At 42.1% G+C, this 18161-nt stretch overlaps 2 protein-coding genes across 3 annotated transcripts in view; one reads left to right on the forward strand and one right to left on the reverse strand.

Annotated features, from left to right (window-relative positions):
* Positions 1-3223, reverse strand: part of ZNF277 (zinc finger protein 277) — a 59888-nt gene extending 56665 nt beyond the window's left edge. For both annotated transcript variants that reach the window (XM_068401923.1, XM_068401922.1), the window contains exon 1: positions 3165-3223. In XM_068401923.1, coding sequence (XP_068258024.1) covers positions 3165-3207 — 43 coding nt within the window. In that variant the 5' untranslated portion in view covers positions 3208-3223. The remainder of the gene's footprint in view (positions 1-3164) is intronic.
* Positions 3224-3507: 284 nt separating this feature from the next.
* Positions 3508-18161, forward strand: part of DOCK4 (dedicator of cytokinesis 4) — a 269438-nt gene continuing 254784 nt past the window's right edge. The window contains exon 1 of the mRNA XM_068400425.1: positions 3508-3608. Within this exon, the coding sequence (XP_068256526.1) occupies positions 3572-3608 (37 nt within the window). The 5' untranslated portion in view covers positions 3508-3571. The remainder of the gene's footprint in view (positions 3609-18161) is intronic.

Genomic DNA, 18161 nt, shown 5'->3' on the forward strand with positions numbered 1-18161 from the left:
TTTCAGCGAGCGGGAAAGAGGAACCCCTGGATCCCAGAGTCCGCTGGCTTGAGCCGCTCTCATAGCGTCCTTAACAGAGGGCACTCAGAGTTGAGCTAAAGAAGTGATGCTTACAGTATCAGGAACAAAACAACTTCCACTAAAATATCCTCTAGGTAGCAATGAAAAAATGTTGACTTGTGCAAGACCAGTCAAACTTTAGTTTTCCATAGTAAACCAAATTCCCTTAAAAATGGGACACAAGAGATAGATGTGGAAGGAGTAAGAATACCATGCTGTGCTTTAGCATAGTGCACTCCAGCAGCATGGTATTAAAAAGCATTTGAGCCCATTAAGACCCTGAGTAGGAAACTGTAACTGTCAGACTGCCAAAGAAGCTATGAAAGACACACTTCCAGAAGAAACCTCATTTTAAAATCCATTGACAGATGCTGTAAGAAATGTTGATATGTAGCATAATTAATGTAGACTGAACAAATCGTACTGTGGACAGTGGTATGTTTACTACAAGCCACTTGGTGAAGGCTGCTGGAAGGAGCTAACTAGAAAGCAACACAGCCCTGAATTAGAATATTTACAGGCTTCCCTGTAAATAGGAAACATCAACACAGGGAAAAGTTATTTAATTTTCCTATATATTGCCTCCAAAGAAGTGATACACCTTCTCAGGTGCACACGCAAGTACAAGATGTTGCTAGAGCGAATAGCCTTGTAGAAACAAAACCTCTGAAAGAATAAGGATTTTGCTCAGAGACAGGGAAATGATAAATATTAGGGTGAGGGATTTTCTTTGCCCACAGACAATGTGATTTACAGTATAAGATCCGTTTACCCTAAATGATTGGGCTTTAAATGAATAATTTTGAAAGGCTATTTCAGCTGTGGGGTAGTCTTGTCTTTGTTCAAAGGAAGAAGAAAGATGGACTCTGAGCCTAATACAAACACGCTGAAGTCAGTCGTGGTTAACATGACGGACAGCAGTTAAAAGGCTGTGGCAGAATTTCATGACTCCCAGCCAGCACATCGGCAGCCCTCTCTTAGGGACACAGGGGTAGCCTGGATGTACGTGGAAGCTATAGGCTGAGGTGGAAGTTAATTTAGCCTGGCACCTATTATTTTGATTCTGAGTAGTGACTTTTACACATTTCATCACTTAGAGACTCCAAAGGATCTGCCAGGGGATGAAAGCAAGTTTGGGAGCAAAGACACCAAATGTTCACTAATCCTTTCAATGAGTGTTTGAGCTCACTAACAGGAAAACAGCATAAGCCTGAATTCCAATGGAACAAACATTTTTTTCACACTGGTGCCAATGTCTTTACATGTTGGGGTCCGCGCAAGGAAGGAGCTACAGCACACCAATATGGTGCTCTAGCAGCTTCTTTATTTTGGTTAACACACACTTTTATAACCTACATACTCTCTTATGTAACGGTTACACACTAAGCTATTGGCTACAAGTATTGTCCGTAATCTGGCTGCGTGCTACCTCTACTGTTCTAATTGGATACTTACTATAAACTTAAGCAAGCCATATCCCTATGCTTTCTTGCTATCTCATGCTGTTACATAACAGTGTACTGGTATGTTCTCTCTATAACTTTCCCACAGTCCAGGCCCCTACATTTACAAATGTTACCTGGAAAAAAAAACAGGGTAACCTCATGGACTGTAGTACTCCACAGACCTATATATGGTTTCACACAGAAGACTTGCACAGACAAAAGTGACCGTCCTTTTCAACAGTGACACTGGCACAGCTTTGCCTCCGGGTGCAATTACACTAGTGTGGCAGTGCTCTAGAAGGGTCTGGCTTTGCATGCAGGAGAGGCTCATGACAATACACTGCAACACATAAATAAAGTAAGAGTACTGCTTTAACTACTAGCGTAAATAAGGTGATATTACTTTTATGAACAGAAGCAGAGTACATACTAGAGAAACAACACAAAGGTCACTTAAAAGATCACTCCCTACTATAGTTTGACAATGAGAAGGATAAACACGGAGTAAGTGTGCTCTAACTCTATGTTTGAAACTGCCTGCTTGCACGACTTTTCTGTATGTTCGTGTCCTTCACACTATCGGCAACTTAAAAATTCAACATAACTTGACAGGAGAAGTTAATAGACAACCTGAACTGAAAAAAAATTGAACCAGTTTCCTCTATTAAATATGAAAACATTAAACCCGTTTGTTTTTGTTCAGCTTAAACTGAATTATCCCCTAAAATGTCCAGTTACCAGTTCAGAGTAATGATTTGTTTGGAGAACATTTTTTTAAAACCAGATGTACTCATCTTAAGAGACCGCCTGTACCTGGTGAGGCCTGCAGAGCAGCATCGTGTCACTGGAGTTTCCCCCTTTTTACCATACGTTCCTTCCCCCAGGATCAGAAGATGTAACTCCAGCTCTTGCTCCTGCCTCACAACACCTGGGTTTCTCTAACAAGGATCAGTTCTGCCTGAGGGTTTCTTGCAGTTTACCTAAGGTGAGCTCCAGCTAAGCTGCTCTAGAAGAGCACAGACATACAGGCCTCTCAACACGGATGGAGATCTCGCTGTTCGTGCTGCTTAAGGTGCCTGACTTATCCCTGGCTCTCATCCCTGACAGTCCATTTGTGCTCCTCGTCGTACACCATCTGCTTTGCTTTATCTCTGCGCGTGTACGTGCTGAGATACGGGTTTATGTGAGAAGTCACAAAGCTACCCAGGCTATCAGCTCGACGTCCCATCTCTCTGGCACGCTGCCGGCACCAACTCTGTCTCCAGCACAACTCCTTGTTGAAACCTCTCCCAGTCCGCTCGGCTTCATGTGCCAAACTCGGGGCTTTGCTAAGAGGAATAGCACCAGCAGGACCAGAAGGACTCACGACCCTGGTAACCACCGGGAGGCGGGGATAGGGCTGCCCGGGGCTCCCCCGGAAGCCAGCTCCGACGGGCGACCGGCAGGGCCCCCACCGCGCCGGGCCCTGACGGCTGCCGGCTGTCCCACACGTGTCCCCCGCTCCCCACCGCCGGTGCCCCGCGGAGCCAGCCCCGTCCCACCGCCCCGTCAGCGTCGAGCCAGGGGCCGCGGAGCCGCCGTGAGGAGGGGAGCGGGGGGTCCCCCCGCCGTGAGGAGGGGAGCGGGGGGTCCCCCCGCCCCTCCCCGCAGCGCACTCACCTCCCCGCGCCGGCGGCCCGCCGGCCCCGCAAGAGGCTGCCATGCTGCCGCCGCGCCGCTCCTCCCGCCCCGGCGTGAGGCTGCCTCCGGGAGCCCGGCTCCGCCCCGCCCCGGCGGGGAGCGCGGGGCCAGCCGGGGCTCGTAGTCTCTCCGCCGGCCGCGGGCGACGAGGGGCGCGGCCGCGCTGAGGCACTACGTTCCCCGGCGTGCAGCGGGACGGGGCATATAAGTGGTTGGCGGCGAGCGCGCTTCAGTCAGTCAGTCCGCCTGGCAGAACAATGCGTTCGCCGCTGGGGCCGGGCAGCCGCGGCTGAGGCGCGGCGCGAGCAGTCGGGCAGGGGACGCGTTCGCCGGCCACCGCCGCTCCCAGCGGAGGGGCCGCCGGCGAGGGGCTGGCCGGCGCTAGCATGTGGATACCCACAGAGCACGAGAAGTACGGCGTGGGTGAGTGAGCGGGGCAGCGCGGGGGGCGAGGAGCGGCGCTACCGGCGGGGAGCGTGTCCCGTGGCGGAGCGGTCTCGCCCCGCGGGGCCGGCGTGGGCTGCTGTTGTCTCCCGTGGGACCGGAGGCAGCGCCCTGCCTGTGCGAGCGGCCGCGACGCCCTCTCTGCGCGGCAAGGGCGGGAGGTCCCGCCGGGGGAGCGGTCCCTTCCCCAGAGGCGCGACAAAGGGCGGCCGATGCCCAAGCCGCGGCTCCGGCGCCTCCCGCCGCTGCCTGGGGATGGGGCCGGTCCCTCGCCTCCGAGGCGGGCGCTCGGTGGAAAGGCTGGTGTTTCACGAGGAACAAAGCAACCTTAAAAAATACCACTGGGAGCGACGACCCGGCGGGACATGGTGTCTGGCGGCGGCGCCCCGGGGGGAGCAGGAGCGGTGCCGGGGGCATTGTTCGCGCGTCGTTCCAGTAGAAACTAGACAAAGTGTCGCTTGTGGGAGTCGCGCTTCCTTGCCTATTTATGCAGCTCTGCCCGGTGCAGGGCTCTGAAGCCCGCTCGTTTGACTTACGAAGTGATCAGGGAGGCTCACGGTGATGTTATTTTTTTGTGACACCGCCTATTAAAAACGCCAGCACTCGGTGAGTGCGGGTGGCTCGCCTCGGACAATAGCCCCTTCTGACACAGATGCAGCTGAACAGTTTATACAGACCCGCTGGCGTAGTAAGCAGCTTTCCGTGTGTTTACGTTGCGTTTGAGCGCGGAGTTGTGTATCTTACGGAGAAAGCAGGAGGAGCGCGGAGCCGAGCCCTCCTTTGTGTGTGTGTGTGTGTAGCCTTAGCGCCGGAGCCAGCCCCGTGCGGTGCCGCTCCGTCCCACTCGGAGTTGGTCCCAGATATTGCCGTCCAGAACGTTAAATTACCGAGATCATCGACGGGATTTATTTTCTTGACTTCTTTATTTGCCAGGTTACAGCTGGGTTGCAAGATATTGATTAGTCCTGCCACCCGTCTTTCTTTACGAGGATGGGCAGCGGCTTAAAAGCTGCTCTGGGACTCCCTGGAATGGCATGCTGGATATTAGCAGTCAAGTATTTCAAGCTGCAGCCCTCATCTTGGCCTGGTTGTTGTGTGTGTGTGGTGTTTTTTTTTTATTTTTGAGCATAGTATGCTATTTCACAACGAAAGCATTTTTTTTTTTTCCTGATTTATGAGCTAAAAATCACTATGGAGTGTCTCTTCTAATACTGAAAACAAGCAGCCAGACACTATTCCTCCTATTTGCATAACTACACCTTGGTTGCTAAACAATTAAGTGATAATCCTTAAACAAGATTTTCTATGTTTGGTAAACCTTTTCAGGTACTTACGGATGGATCACTGTCCAGCTCTTCCTCACTCACCAGGGTTGGTGTCACTGAACTCTTATGCATGCTAAAGAGATAACAGTTGCGACTTCTCAATAGTGAGCTTCCTTTGGATCAACCAGAAAATGTAGTTCACTACAAAGATCCTCTTTATTTCTGTAAATATAATATAGTCACAAAAAGATGCTTATTCTTATTTAAATTCATTCCATGGTTTTCTGTGATTTGCCTTCCAAAGGCTATTCAAGATAGTAACAAAAAGCCACTGTTCAGTTTGGGTCCTCTATACCCCTAGGATGGGGGTGTTATCATAGTCCACATGACCATTGCAAAGTGTTGAAATACTAACCTAAAGTAATTTAATTTTTGGACTGTGTTTTATGCTATGTGCTCACTCACCTGCGTGATGAGTGCTGTCTGCAAAATCTTAACACCCAACTATCATATAAGCTATTGTGCTCTATAGCAGTTGTGGAGGAGGCAGGAGAAAGAGTTCTATCTTACCATATAATTCTTTAAACTTTATGTAAAGTGAATCTCATAGATCAAACTTACATTTTGCACCACAGACCTGCGTATCTATTTTCTTTTTTTAGTGATGGGATTATTATGTTTCCAAACAGTTTTTTTTGATACTGATGTATTTATCTGCCCTGGTAAAATGGATGCATGATAAAACCCCTTTGAGAATCCTGATTAGTTGTACCAAGCATATGTATCCTTTGTATAAAGAGCTCAGGGCTTGCATCAACATCAGACCTCATCTGCATTTTCAGTCTGAATTTTGCGGCACATGCTGTGTGCTGCACGTTTGTACTGTGACATGCCAAAATGGATGAATAACCAGGCAACAACCACCTGGTTGCACTGAAGGGTTGCTGGTAACCAGGTGGCTGTTGCTCACTTGCACAGCCTGACTGATTCCCTCTTTGAGGGGTAGTTAATACAAGTAACAAATCTTCTCTTCAGATTTTTAGACTTCTGCCTGATAGCCACTGATAATATCTAATTGCTTTTTACTGAGCAGGTTGCTTTACTCCAAGTTCATTTACTAGTAGGCAGACACATTGCCAGTTCATTTCCTAGTAGCTAGACATGCTGCCATAATGAAGAACATTATTACACTTATGTGACACCCCTTGTAGTGGAGTTATGTGTGTTTATTTCTAAGGCTATAGATTTTGTCAGTTATGTATTATCCTCAGGATGGTAAAGGTGAAATAAGCTTTGGAATATTTCTGCTTCTGAGAAAGTTTGCTTTGTCTGGGTTTTGATATCTTTATTTTTTCAGAACAAAAGGTTAAACTTCTGTATTTCACTTTGAAATTCCATATGTTTTGAATCACGCCTTCAGATGTTCTGGCAAACTAGGGATGGCATTGCACAAAGGATCCAGTGGTCAGTTAACGTGGAGTATTTAGCACAAGGTATGCTGATGTAAGGGTAGGAGAGGTAAGATTTTTTTTGCTGTTAATAGTATGTAAAACTGGTAGATGTCAATTGGAGTTGGCTTACATAAATGCTGTCTGCTGTTCTATGTGAATTTAGAACCTAGCAGAACAATAGTGTGTAGAACAATAACCAAACCCTTTGTTAAAATGAGTTAAAATTTAAGGCTGCGTAGCTGTGGATGCTCTGCAGGCAGCAAACTGGTTAAGTGTAGCTTTCAGAGGTGACTCTTCCTGGTTGGTGCAAACTGGAAACTTTTAGCTGTAATAAATAAATCACAGGACTACATCATTATTTTGTAGCTGCTGTTCAGAGTAAAGATACAAGTTCTGTTAGATAGCCTGAATGTAGAGGATCAGTTTGTCTTTTTGTCTCACCAGATCTGCAGATTTACCTGAATCTGTAGGGATGCAGTTACGCTTTCTGGAACGTAGGTGATTTACCTTTTTCTACTGAGCACAAAGCTGCTCAGCATTTCTTAGGAAGGCATTTTTTTTGGATTAAGATGGACGGGTTAATTGAGGAGAATAATTAAAAACAGTTGCTGAATGCATAATCTAATTTATAAGCAGAATGGTATTCCATATCCTGAAGTCATTCCATACAGCAAAGTACACCAATTTAACTCAGATAAGTTTAAATAGTGCTTGGTATTTTTAGTGTGGTTAAGCCCAAGGGGGCATGAAGTGTGGCCTTCTCCTAATTTATAGATGGAGAAACAGAAGGATCAAATGACTTTGTGCTGTAGGCTGAGGCTTATAAGAAGAAAAAGACAGGGGTGTATTAGTTGATCATAGGAGCAGTATTGACTAGCACATAGACAAAAGCCAAATCAATTGGCTTGTGCCCTGTTCTTCTGAGTTGCAGCCAGACTAGTCTTGCTAGCAATCCTCTTGAAAGATAGCTAAGACATCTTTATCTTCATGCTGTAATCGCTTTTTTGACTGCAAACTAACTTTACTGTAAATGAGCTTGGTTTGTTTAGCTCAACAACAAAGACAGACTATTATGTGGCTAATGTCACGTTGTATCTCTGTCAATAACCATGCTAGACTCCTAATATAATGTGCTTTGTTTAACACAAACACTTGATCAGCTTCTCTTCATCCATCCCGAAGTAGTGCAAATGAAGCCTTCAATCTTATTTCTCCCATTCTTATATGTTGATCTTGCCTCACATTTCTATGTGGAATTCAGTTTTTATTTTTGCTTTACACTAATATGACCACCAATAATGATCTATAGCCAAAGGTTCTGTCAGGCTACCTTAAAACTGTTTAGAAGTGGGGCAGGGCAAAATGTAGTGCATTTTGGGGCTCACGAACCCCATTTAGCTAATGAAGAGTTGGAGGGTTATCTTTGTTATCTTATTACAGCTTGTGACTGTTTGTGGGGCTGGTCACCTGCAAAAGTAGGTGAAGGTGAGGTACTGTGGGGCACTGAGAGTGAAGCTGGCAGGATACCAGTGCTCCCTTCACTTCACTGAGGTAATGGGACCCCATTCTCATTTTATGAAATACTCCCTGAGTTCTATCTGTCTGAGAAGGAAAATGTGTGGGTCTTTGCTATAGGAAGATTTTTGACACATGACATATTGTTGTGGAGGCTTTTACATCAGTTTAGAATGTTGGTCAGGTAAAGATGATATTTTCCTGGTCTTCTGTATAAGCAGTAATTTTCAGTGTCTTTCAGAAATTGAATGATCTAAACTCAGCTTTTGAACAAAAAAAAAAAGTAAAAAAATCACTGACTATATTCTGTTGGAAAGCAGAATATGAAGGTTCAGATTTTTTAGTCATTTTGGTCGTAAGACTAGCCGTAACTTAAACAAGTGTTGATAAAGTGGTGAAATTGCCTTAAAATAAGACTGAATTAAGATTTTAAAATGTGTGTGTGTTTTTTTTTTAACAGCTGTCTCAAAATCTTGAGTCTTTAGTATGGATGTGATATTTTGAATGTCCTTGTCATCTCTTAAGGATAACCCAGAGCTGCTTGGTTCATTAACACCTTCTTACATAGTGCTCTTCAGAGATCTTGTCTTTCCTATTCACTACATATCTGGAGCTACTGGGGGAAGATTTTTGAAGGCTGATATTATTTTGCAGTTAGCTGTATACTGATGACACTGTTTTTCTTCCTCTTTCACTGTATTGAGGGTTTCTTGCCACCATTCTCAAGGTTGGACTTGTGTGGCTACTAACTGGGTCAGATTTAGCCAAAAGATGATGGAACAATGGTGCATTAAATAACTTAAGGAGTGAAGGTGAGCATATGGTCTCCATGCTGAAAGGGAGAATGCTTTTTTTTTGTTTGTTTGTTTGTTTGTTTTAATCTAGCATAGGCTAATGTAACCTGTGATTGCTTCTGGGAGTTCAGACAGCATGTGATGGAGTCAATAACTTCTCTGTCAAGGAAGCTATAATTGGTTATTTTACTCCTCCCATGCAGATATCAGCAACTTTTTATGCTGCTGTAAGAGTGTCTGACTTTGATACATCTCTTTACTTCCCTGACCTGCAGCCCAGAAATGAAACTGCAGAAGAAAATAAGGTTTTACATTTACAGCCTGGTTCAAGGTGAACATGTTATCTACCACATCCCATAGTTTCCAGTTCATTTCTGAGTGTAATTCACCATGTAGGTTTTGGTCTATAAAGTTCTCCATAATTTGAGTCTTGGGATCAGGCAAAATCCTGAGGAGAGCATTTTGACTGCTTGGATCATTTGTGACACCTGAATGTATTCAGCAATTGAGACAAGGCCCTCTGAGCAGAGAGTTTGCACCCCTGGGAGATGTGTTGCTTCAGTTCTTTGGTTTTGAGAGACTTTGAGGGTTGTGCATGGGTAGTTTTTTGATTTTTTTTTTTTTTTTTTTTTTTTTTTTTTTTTTTTTTTTTTTTTTTTTTTTTGCTACTGGATTTGTAGTTGATTCCGTGAAGGAACAGGGGAACAAACTAGGTAACCCCTCAAAGTCCTTTCAAGCCTATCTTTGTGGTTCTGCACAGAAGGGTTGAAATGTGAAGGTTTTGCTTCACTTTCAGTCTGGAATTTCTTTTGTTACTGTGGGGTTTTTTTGTGTGTACTTGTGTACATCATTGATTTTTGTTTTGTTTTTCCTCATTTTCTTGCTGTTTGTCCTTTTCTGAGGAGCTGGGCAGAATGCCTTTGAGGTGACCACTGTCCCCTTTCCAGTGATTTGGAAGCCAGGAGACTAACCTGGAGGGGGATGTCCCTTTTTATTTATTAGTCACATGCTTTTAATTAGTCATAAAAGCCTCTAACATTATGTTATACAAAGGATTGATTTTTTTGTTTTGGAGGTGATCAATAGAAACATAGGGAAAATATGTTTTGAGAGAATTGTGAGGGATTTAATCTGTACTACTTTCTCAAGGCCAAGTCAGCTCTGTCACTTATGAAGGATGTTTGTCAGCATGTTCTTTAAAATGCTTATAATGAAGCATCTGCAACTTCTGAAGTCAGTGCTTAGCAATCTTACTACTAGAAAGTGTTTAGCACTGGGGTAGTTTTCCTCTTGCATGTATCATTATGTGTACCTGAGGACTTGCCAAGACTGTCTCCTTTTCCTTGTATGAAATACCTCCAGTTATTTCATCCTTTCCTTGTAGATGATATTCTTATCTTTGACCAAGTGATCTATGTTCAAAACTGGACACAAAGCTTTATCAGGTGAAGCAGGAGAATCTTTTAGTGTGTGCTTTAGGCAATGTGTCTGGTTGTCATTCCTGGTGTGGTGTTTGTTCCTTTTGCAATAGCATCGCATTGACTCATGTTCAGTTGGGAACCACTCATCAATCCTTCAGGTCCTTTTCCGGAGTACTGTTGCCTAGACAGTCATTCTCCCATCCTGTATTCGTCAGCTGATGATTTCTGCTTATGTGTCCTTAGTGAATGGCACCTTTTTCAATACTATTTCTCCTGTTTGCCAGCCACGCTGGCTCCCAAATTTCCTTTGTCACATAAGCTTGTTGGAAGCACCTTGTCTGACAGCTTTGTTGTGAGAGATGGGATTTAGGAACTGTGCTTGCTAACAGAAGTGGAGCTTGTTCTCTTAACATTGCTTGTTAAGAGAAGCAATGCATGATGAACAACTGAAGACACTTGGATGTCACTATGATTTGCCATTAGTTTGCCTTTGTATGTTTAAAGGAGCGTATTTTTTCAGATCTTTACAATGACAAGAGACTGAAGTGATAGGTGTTTTCTGTTTCGCTTCATAATGCATGTTCCTAGTTATTCAGAATGCATGTTCCCAGTGATATAGTTTAAAGATGATATGATAACTTGTCAACTTTGCATTCCTGGGCACCTGAAATGTTTCGTTTGAAAATAATGCTGATCTAACTTCCAGATGCTCAAGGGTGGATAGCAGAGCTGCAGACAGTGCAGCTCTGAATGTCACCTGTGCTATAGGGACTAAAAACAAAGCTTGGATTTTGCAATTTGTAGTGCATTGTGCTGACTGTTTTTTCTTGTTTTGAGTAAGAAAATAGGATAACATCAAATCAGTTTTGCAGGATTAAAAAAACCCAACGCTGTCTTATGGGATGAGGCAAAAAAATGTGCTCATGTGCTCTTGAAGGAGAGCTAATATAAGAGGAAAAAAACCCCTGCTGATACTGATTGCACCTTTCATCTTTCTCCAGTTAAGGGATCGGGTCAATTTATTTTTTCAGATGCACATGCAATTATTTATCTACTTTGTTAATAGTAACAGCTGAAATTATTACAACTGAAAGTGGGTAAAGTCTGTTTACTCAGCTCTCTAGTACATTGAGTTTGTTTTCTCAATAGTTTGTGTGTAGAAAAACACAAATAGTAGATGAGGTAATAAATCCGCAAATGGGGTTGTTAGTTAGCAGAACTGTGAGGCATTTGAGGAATAACTTAAATTTATTTCAGATTTGCTTTCTGTGTTACTGGATTTCAAGTGTACGCATGTGTCCTTTCAGGGCTCTAGAAGCAGGCGGTGGCTGGTCTTATGCAATCAGTATCTAAATGATGAGCTTGCTTAGTTCTTTCTGCAGTGGAGAAGAAATGGAATGCTCTTTCAAATCCATTGCTTAGGCTTTCTTGATTTGATTTTTATTGCTGTTTGCACTGAACTTATGATTTCTGAGTTTTATTTAGAAATGCAAAATGAGTTCTTAACTATAAAGGTCCGTACTGACACATTTTCATGAATAATTTGCATTGAGTGTATGGGAATCTGTATACGCTGTGGATAAGAGGTGAGCACCAACTGCACAGCAGGGGCTTTATTGTAATAGAAGTTACTGAATTCTGTTTAATTATTTTTAAAACAAAGCATTTTCTCTTACTGTGATAAATCAACCACATGTAATAGGATAATGTTTCATTTTTTGAAACTCATTGAAATTACAGGTTGCAGTGCAGAAAGCAAATGATTACTCCATGAAGCCTTATTTTAACTTTTCTTCAGAGTAGCGTAGCAAGCTAAGCACGTACAAGATGTTGGAGGAGGGAAACCAGTACTTCTGATGCTTTGTTTTGTTATGTATTAAATGCAAGTTAGCTGCAAAAATTGTGTTATTTCATTATTGTGTTATACAAACAGCACTGGGTAACAGCTTGATCCTTAATCAAGCTGTAGATGTGTCGTAGACTATATATATGAGATAGTTCTGCTTATATGAAATAGCATTCATGCTTTTTGTAAATAATATTACCTATAAAATACAGAATATTATTTTTCTGAGGAAAAGCCCTGTATGAAGATGGCTATTTGATTGTAAGTGTACTGTCTTTTTTTTTTTTTTTGGGAAAAAGTAGCATTGGGAAACTTAAATATCATCAGTGGTTCATAACATTACCTCTGATTCCATAGGTACAACTGTGAGGTGAACTCCCTGAAACTAAGCAGTATAAAGATGAGCCACAGGTTGTAAATACTATTTTTTTAAGTTATAGAGGTAGGTTTTATAAGGAATACATTTGGCTAATATTTTGTACCTCTTTCCTAGGCTGTGTAGTTCTTTTCCTAACACCTGTACTAGGTCTGTTAGTACAGTGATGATACAGAGCTTGACTTGCAGTTTCTGCCTTTGTGTGGGATTCAGAATTGCTCCTTCTGGTGTTAACACTCTCTCCCCTCTTACTATGATAAAGAGAAGAAATCTGAGCACATATTTTTGAAACAATTTAGTGGACAAGAGCTGGCAGAGCTGCTGTGTTATTCATGGTTAATAGTGCAAACTTAAACATTCTTCACTTATCTGTCTCTTCCCTATTCCTCCTCCTTCCCCCTTCCCTGCCCCCAGCTTCCTTCCTTTTCTTGGTCTGTAAAACTTCAGACAAAAAAGAGGAAATCCTAAGGTGGAAAACAGAAGATCCCTGTTCTTCTATTTCAGTGTAAGAGAGCATGTGTCAGTTCTGTACAGAGTTCATGACTGTAGCTATACTTACTTCTCTTCCTCCATCCACCCATATCAGAAAAAAAACTGAATAGCTAATTATAACTCAAGCCAAAATGATTTTACTTCATGACATCCTTTCTTCCACTTGGAATAACAAGACCTGAAAGCTAAAATTATTCTCACTGGGCCAGGTGTCGTTCTGAGTGCTCCGCTGTGTTGAACAAATGGGCTTATTCCTATTGCTTGCCAGGTTAAATAGATAAAGTAAGGGTGTAGGTATCTACCTGCATGTATTTTGCCATGATATTTGTCTTGGGAAAATATGTCAGTGATAGTAGTAAGCATCTTGAGGTACAGATTCTCCAGATGCTTACATGACTGGAAAGCTAAATTCAATAACTTAAAAACTGTTTTTCTTATTTTTTTTTTTGCAAATTGGATTGGAAGGCAAAAGACTTGCCTGTTTTCTGCATACAAGTTAGGCATTTTGTAACGATTTAATTATCTGAAGACTTAACAATTTCTTTCCACCAATTAATTGAAAAAGCATAGTAAAAGATGCTGAAAATAGGTAAAATATCAGAATAATATGTATTTTTCCAGGAAGGTGTGTGTTCTTCTTGTATATGAGGCAACTGTTAGTTTTAGAGTTTAATCTTCTTTGGAGATGGTATTTGGAGATGTAATGTGGTAAACAATATTCAGAGGAATCTGAGGTGTGATGGGCTCTCCCGCTTCAGAGACAGGTGTGATATGGAAATCGCTTACTCCATAGTCACCCACAGAGTTATTTTTTTAAGCTACTGTCAGTGGTTGCTTCTGGAAAACACTATTGTTTTGGGTTTTTTTTTAACATAAATAGTAGCTTTACCTCAACCTGAGCAATTATAATATGCTTTAAGAAGTAGTATTTAAAGCTTGTTCCCTTGATGAAAAGCCTTGGCTTCCTGGCAGCATGAAAGAGGAGTGGTGTCAGTCTTGCTGCTGTTACTTGTCTGTTGTGCAGTGTTAGACCACATCAACTGCTTTTAGATCTTCAAGCTTAAGTGTGGTCACGCTTGTTTACATTCAGAAAATTCCCTGGGAAGCCTTTAAGACTGAAAATTGTTGGGTTTCAATGTATTTGCATGCAAAGGAAAGTGTTCTTTGTTTCACTTCTGCAAAGACTCTACTGAATAGGCTGGGGCTTGAATAGCAATGCCTCTAAAAATGTCTGTTTAATAGGTATATTAAATAACACCAGTTTTAAAGATGGCTGAGATAAAGTACAGAGGTTAGTTGTCATATTAAACAGGCACAAATTACGTTGTTTCCTCTTTTCCAATGTAATCAGAAAAATGTAACCTAGTAAACAGAAAGTGCAACTGTAACATTAGAGAAATCACATAGGTTTTCATGATGATTCTTACAAAGATCTGTTTGAATTCTTATCAATAATATTGCCTCTAGCTCTCTTTTTGAGCAGCCAGTTAACAGCATCATAATTGAGTCATAAATGTGGTTGTACAGCTGATAAGAGATCTGCGGTCTTTATCAGTGTGCTCTGCCTCTCTTTATGGGTTCCTCAGCAAAATAATGATGAAGTAGAAAGGGACTGGACTGATGGGGAGGTGCTTGCTTTTAGGGAAGCAGAGGTCCAGAATAAACTCATTTAGCTGGTAAGTGTTGAATGGACTCTTTTAAACTAACAAGTTAGAATCTTTTGGTCAATCTGTGAAGTGGATTTATTGTTTGCAGAACTGTCATAAGTTTGGATTTTTAATTACCTCTGTAAAATACCATTTATGTTTTTACATACCTTATGCAAAACCTCAAAAGCACTCTGCAGACTACAAATAGCAGGTTTTATGTAAAAATATGGGGTTTGTGTAGGATAGGAATATGCACAGCTACAGCACCATATGTTAAAGTAATTCAGGAAAATCGGAATAGCATATTGTCATGAGTACGTGGGGGGCGAAGGGGGAAACTGAGCAGAATGTAATTGTCTGGGGACCAGCATGACTGTGTCCAGGCCAGGCCGGCTCTGGTGCTCTGTCCATGTGCTTTCCCCCTGCTCCCTTGTAACAGCTTCTGTGATGAGCAGTTGGGAAGAGCTGATCGGGCTGAAAACTAATCACTTTTTTGGCAGGGAGGGATTTCTACTGGATCAGCACCCCTATCTGGGCTCGAATTGTCTGCCAAAGTACGTCTGCCAGGGTGGGGGAGGCGAGGGAGGGTGCAGCTGGGAGCACAAAAGATGGCAGGACCCCAGTGCTCTTAATGTGTCTTGCTTGAAGTACCTTACAGCCACAGTGTACTGGTGCTTCCTCGTGCTGTACTGGTGCTGCCAAGCGACAGGGCTCTTCTGCTTTGAATGGGAGCTGGCTGCAGGGTGAGCCCGCTGGGCGCGTGGCTCTGAAGGCACTGGCCTCCTTGGCTGGTAAGGGGTGACTGGCTTGCTGCTGTTGTGCAGCTGCTAGCCCTTGTGCCAAGGAAGCTGCATTGCTTGGTCAAACCTGCAGGCATGTCAGATGAGATGCAATAGAAAGCTACGGCCTAATGAGAAAATTAGTTGGCCTGTCAAGAATATCTGGCTGTGTCCATGGGGCAGGAACAAATAACGAGCTGTAGTAGGTAGCTTAATTGTCGGTCTTCTCATCCAGCTCTTTAGTTTGTATTCAGGAATGTGCTGTTTACTGAACCCACTGTTAGTTCTGAAACTCTTCTACAAGTTTTAAGTTACTACTTCTTGTTAGTGCTCTTCAGATACAGTCTTAATTTGAGCACTTTGACTAGCATGGCAGTAAGTGCTTTCCTATTCTAGAGGCTGCTTAGTAAGCAATTGCCTGTCCTCACTATCTCAAACTGTCCCCATGTGCAACAAGCAGAACTGTCCAAGCACATATTTTGGACATTAAATTGGGATTAATTCTTGTCAACTGTGAGCAGGCTGCTAAAATAGTTTGAGTGTCACAAGATTAGAAATTAGAAACTCTATAAAGGTGCAATTTCAGTTCTGTGGATGTAAAATTTGTCTAATTTTGCCATGCAGCAAAACTTTTGGAAAAAGGTAGAACAATGACAGAACCAAGAACTGCTAAATGTACAGAAGCTCAGTGAGTTGTATGTAACAAAGTAAAATCAGTACATATGTGATAGTTATAACATCCTTTTGAGACGTCTGTGTCTCATTGCTGCATCCAGAACTTAAACAGGTGGACTTTGAGTTCTTTCAGTATAGTAATATGGGAAAGAAAAATAAAAATAAACACTTCTGCCTGATATAATCAAAATACATATTTTATAATGATAACATAATAATGTGGTTCATATGAGAACTTGAATAGCCTCAGATGAATGAGAACTGCTGCTTATCGTAAAATGATGTCTCTTAAGCATTGCCATTGCCTCTTCAGTCAGGATAGTTCTGGGGATCATTCTGAGGAAAAAGACTTGGCAGTTGTTCCTTCCAACTATCTCTGCTAGTCTTGTCTCATTTTCTCCTTTGCTGTGATGTATCTGTGATACTTTTCCTGGAAACCACCAGTGGAGTGCATGGGCATCCTGCACTGCCATAACTGTGTTCCCTTCTTCTGGCTCTTGTACCCTGTCACCCAGCTCCTTTGTCTGACTTCTGTCTGTCATTTCTTTAGGTCCAAAAACTGGGACTCAAGCTTAGAGAAAGTACTCTTTTGTTAATTACGTAATGTTTGTTTTGTACCAAAATAAGTTTTGGACACATAAAAAGCGCCTTTAGCACAGGAGGAACTGTTTGATTTGCCTGTGATCTGTGGGGATACCAGACTTTTCAATGTCTGTTAAATGAGAAACAGCATCCTTACAGCTTCTCTGGTATGGTAGCTATAAAGCTAGAGGATCATATACATAATATTAATCATATGGGAGGCATTTTCTTGGGTATCTTCCCCCCTTTTTAGAGTAGTTTTGATCTGACTTTTACTGTGTTCAAAGCATTTTTTTAATCTAAAACACCACCTGGGAGTGTGTGGTGGGTGTGCTTGATGTACAGAAATGTATGAGAATAGGAACTGAAATGTGATACGTAACCTATGTACGTATTTTTTTCCAAGTTTCTTCAAGCTGGCAGTTGCCTCACTTGTGACACACTTCCAATTGCTGAGTGTGTTTTCAACCCATTTTCACACAAGGCTTTGAGTTTGTGTATCCCTTCTGTTCAGCCCTACCACAATGAGCTGGGAGGTGAAGGAAAGAAAAAAGAGCGATTGTATGTCTGATAATCACTGAGATGGCTCAGATCCAGGATTCTCTTGATGAAGAGTTACACAGTGTGATCTTAAAATATGTAACTTGTCTGAAAATGTCAATATTTATTTTTTCCAAGTCTTGAATCCTTGAAGTACCTTTAAAATTTAAGGGGCAGATAGTTGTTATCAGGCATTGGTATTAGTGTTGCGTTTTGCAAAGATAGTTTAGATAACCCTTAGCCTTCACATCTGTACACATGCTACTTGAATTTTTTTTTTTTTTTTTTTACAAATCTACAATACCAATTTGCAGGTAATTCCGTCATGCGGTCATTTTTCTTCCTCTGTAGAGGACTTCAGCTCCAGAAATTCGTCAGTGTGTAGTTCGGCCATAAAATTCTTTGACTTTTTCCTAGTATTAGTTATTATGAACTAGCTCAAAAGAAATGTGTTCTGTATGGATGTTGACTTAATGAATGTGTGAAGGCATTCTGGCAGCCTGTGGTATGTCGTGCAGGCCCTGGGGAGGCAAGAGGAATGATGCGGCTTCAGACATTGCACTGAAACACTGGCACTGCTAGCGTAAAATGTTGCAGCACATGAACAGTATGGCATACCTGATTTAAATGCTCCAAATTCTCCAAGCTTAAAGATGGAGCAGAATTTCACGTAACTTGCTTTGTAATCTCATATCCAGCGCTCTTCAAGTCAGCATTATACACTAGTGCGTGTGTGGGTGAATAGCACTTGGCAGGCTTTCCTGGCACTTGGCTCTTCTAACATCTCCTACAATAATGATTTAGAACCAGAACTTCTACCCTTCCCCCTACTTCAATTACCTGTGTGCTTCTCCCAAATAACATGATCCTTTTTTTACTTTCTGTACACATCAGTTTCAGGCTGAATTAATTTTTTTGGTAATATGAAATTTATCTGTGCAGTTGTGTGGAGATATATACAAAGATCTTATGCCAGTTGTTTTGTGGTTACTTACAAACTGTTTTTACCTAGAGACTATTTGCTTTGTTAATCTTGCACAGGTGAATTGCTATAAATTATGAAGTGAACTGAAAACAGTTGTGTTAAGTATGTGGTTTTATTTGTAATTTTTTGGAGGGACTTTTTTTTATTTTTTGAAAATATGGA

The sequence above is a fragment of the Nyctibius grandis genome, chromosome 5 (assembly GCF_013368605.1).
Source record: "Nyctibius grandis isolate bNycGra1 chromosome 5, bNycGra1.pri, whole genome shotgun sequence".
NCBI lineage: Eukaryota > Metazoa > Chordata > Aves > Nyctibiiformes > Nyctibiidae > Nyctibius > Nyctibius grandis.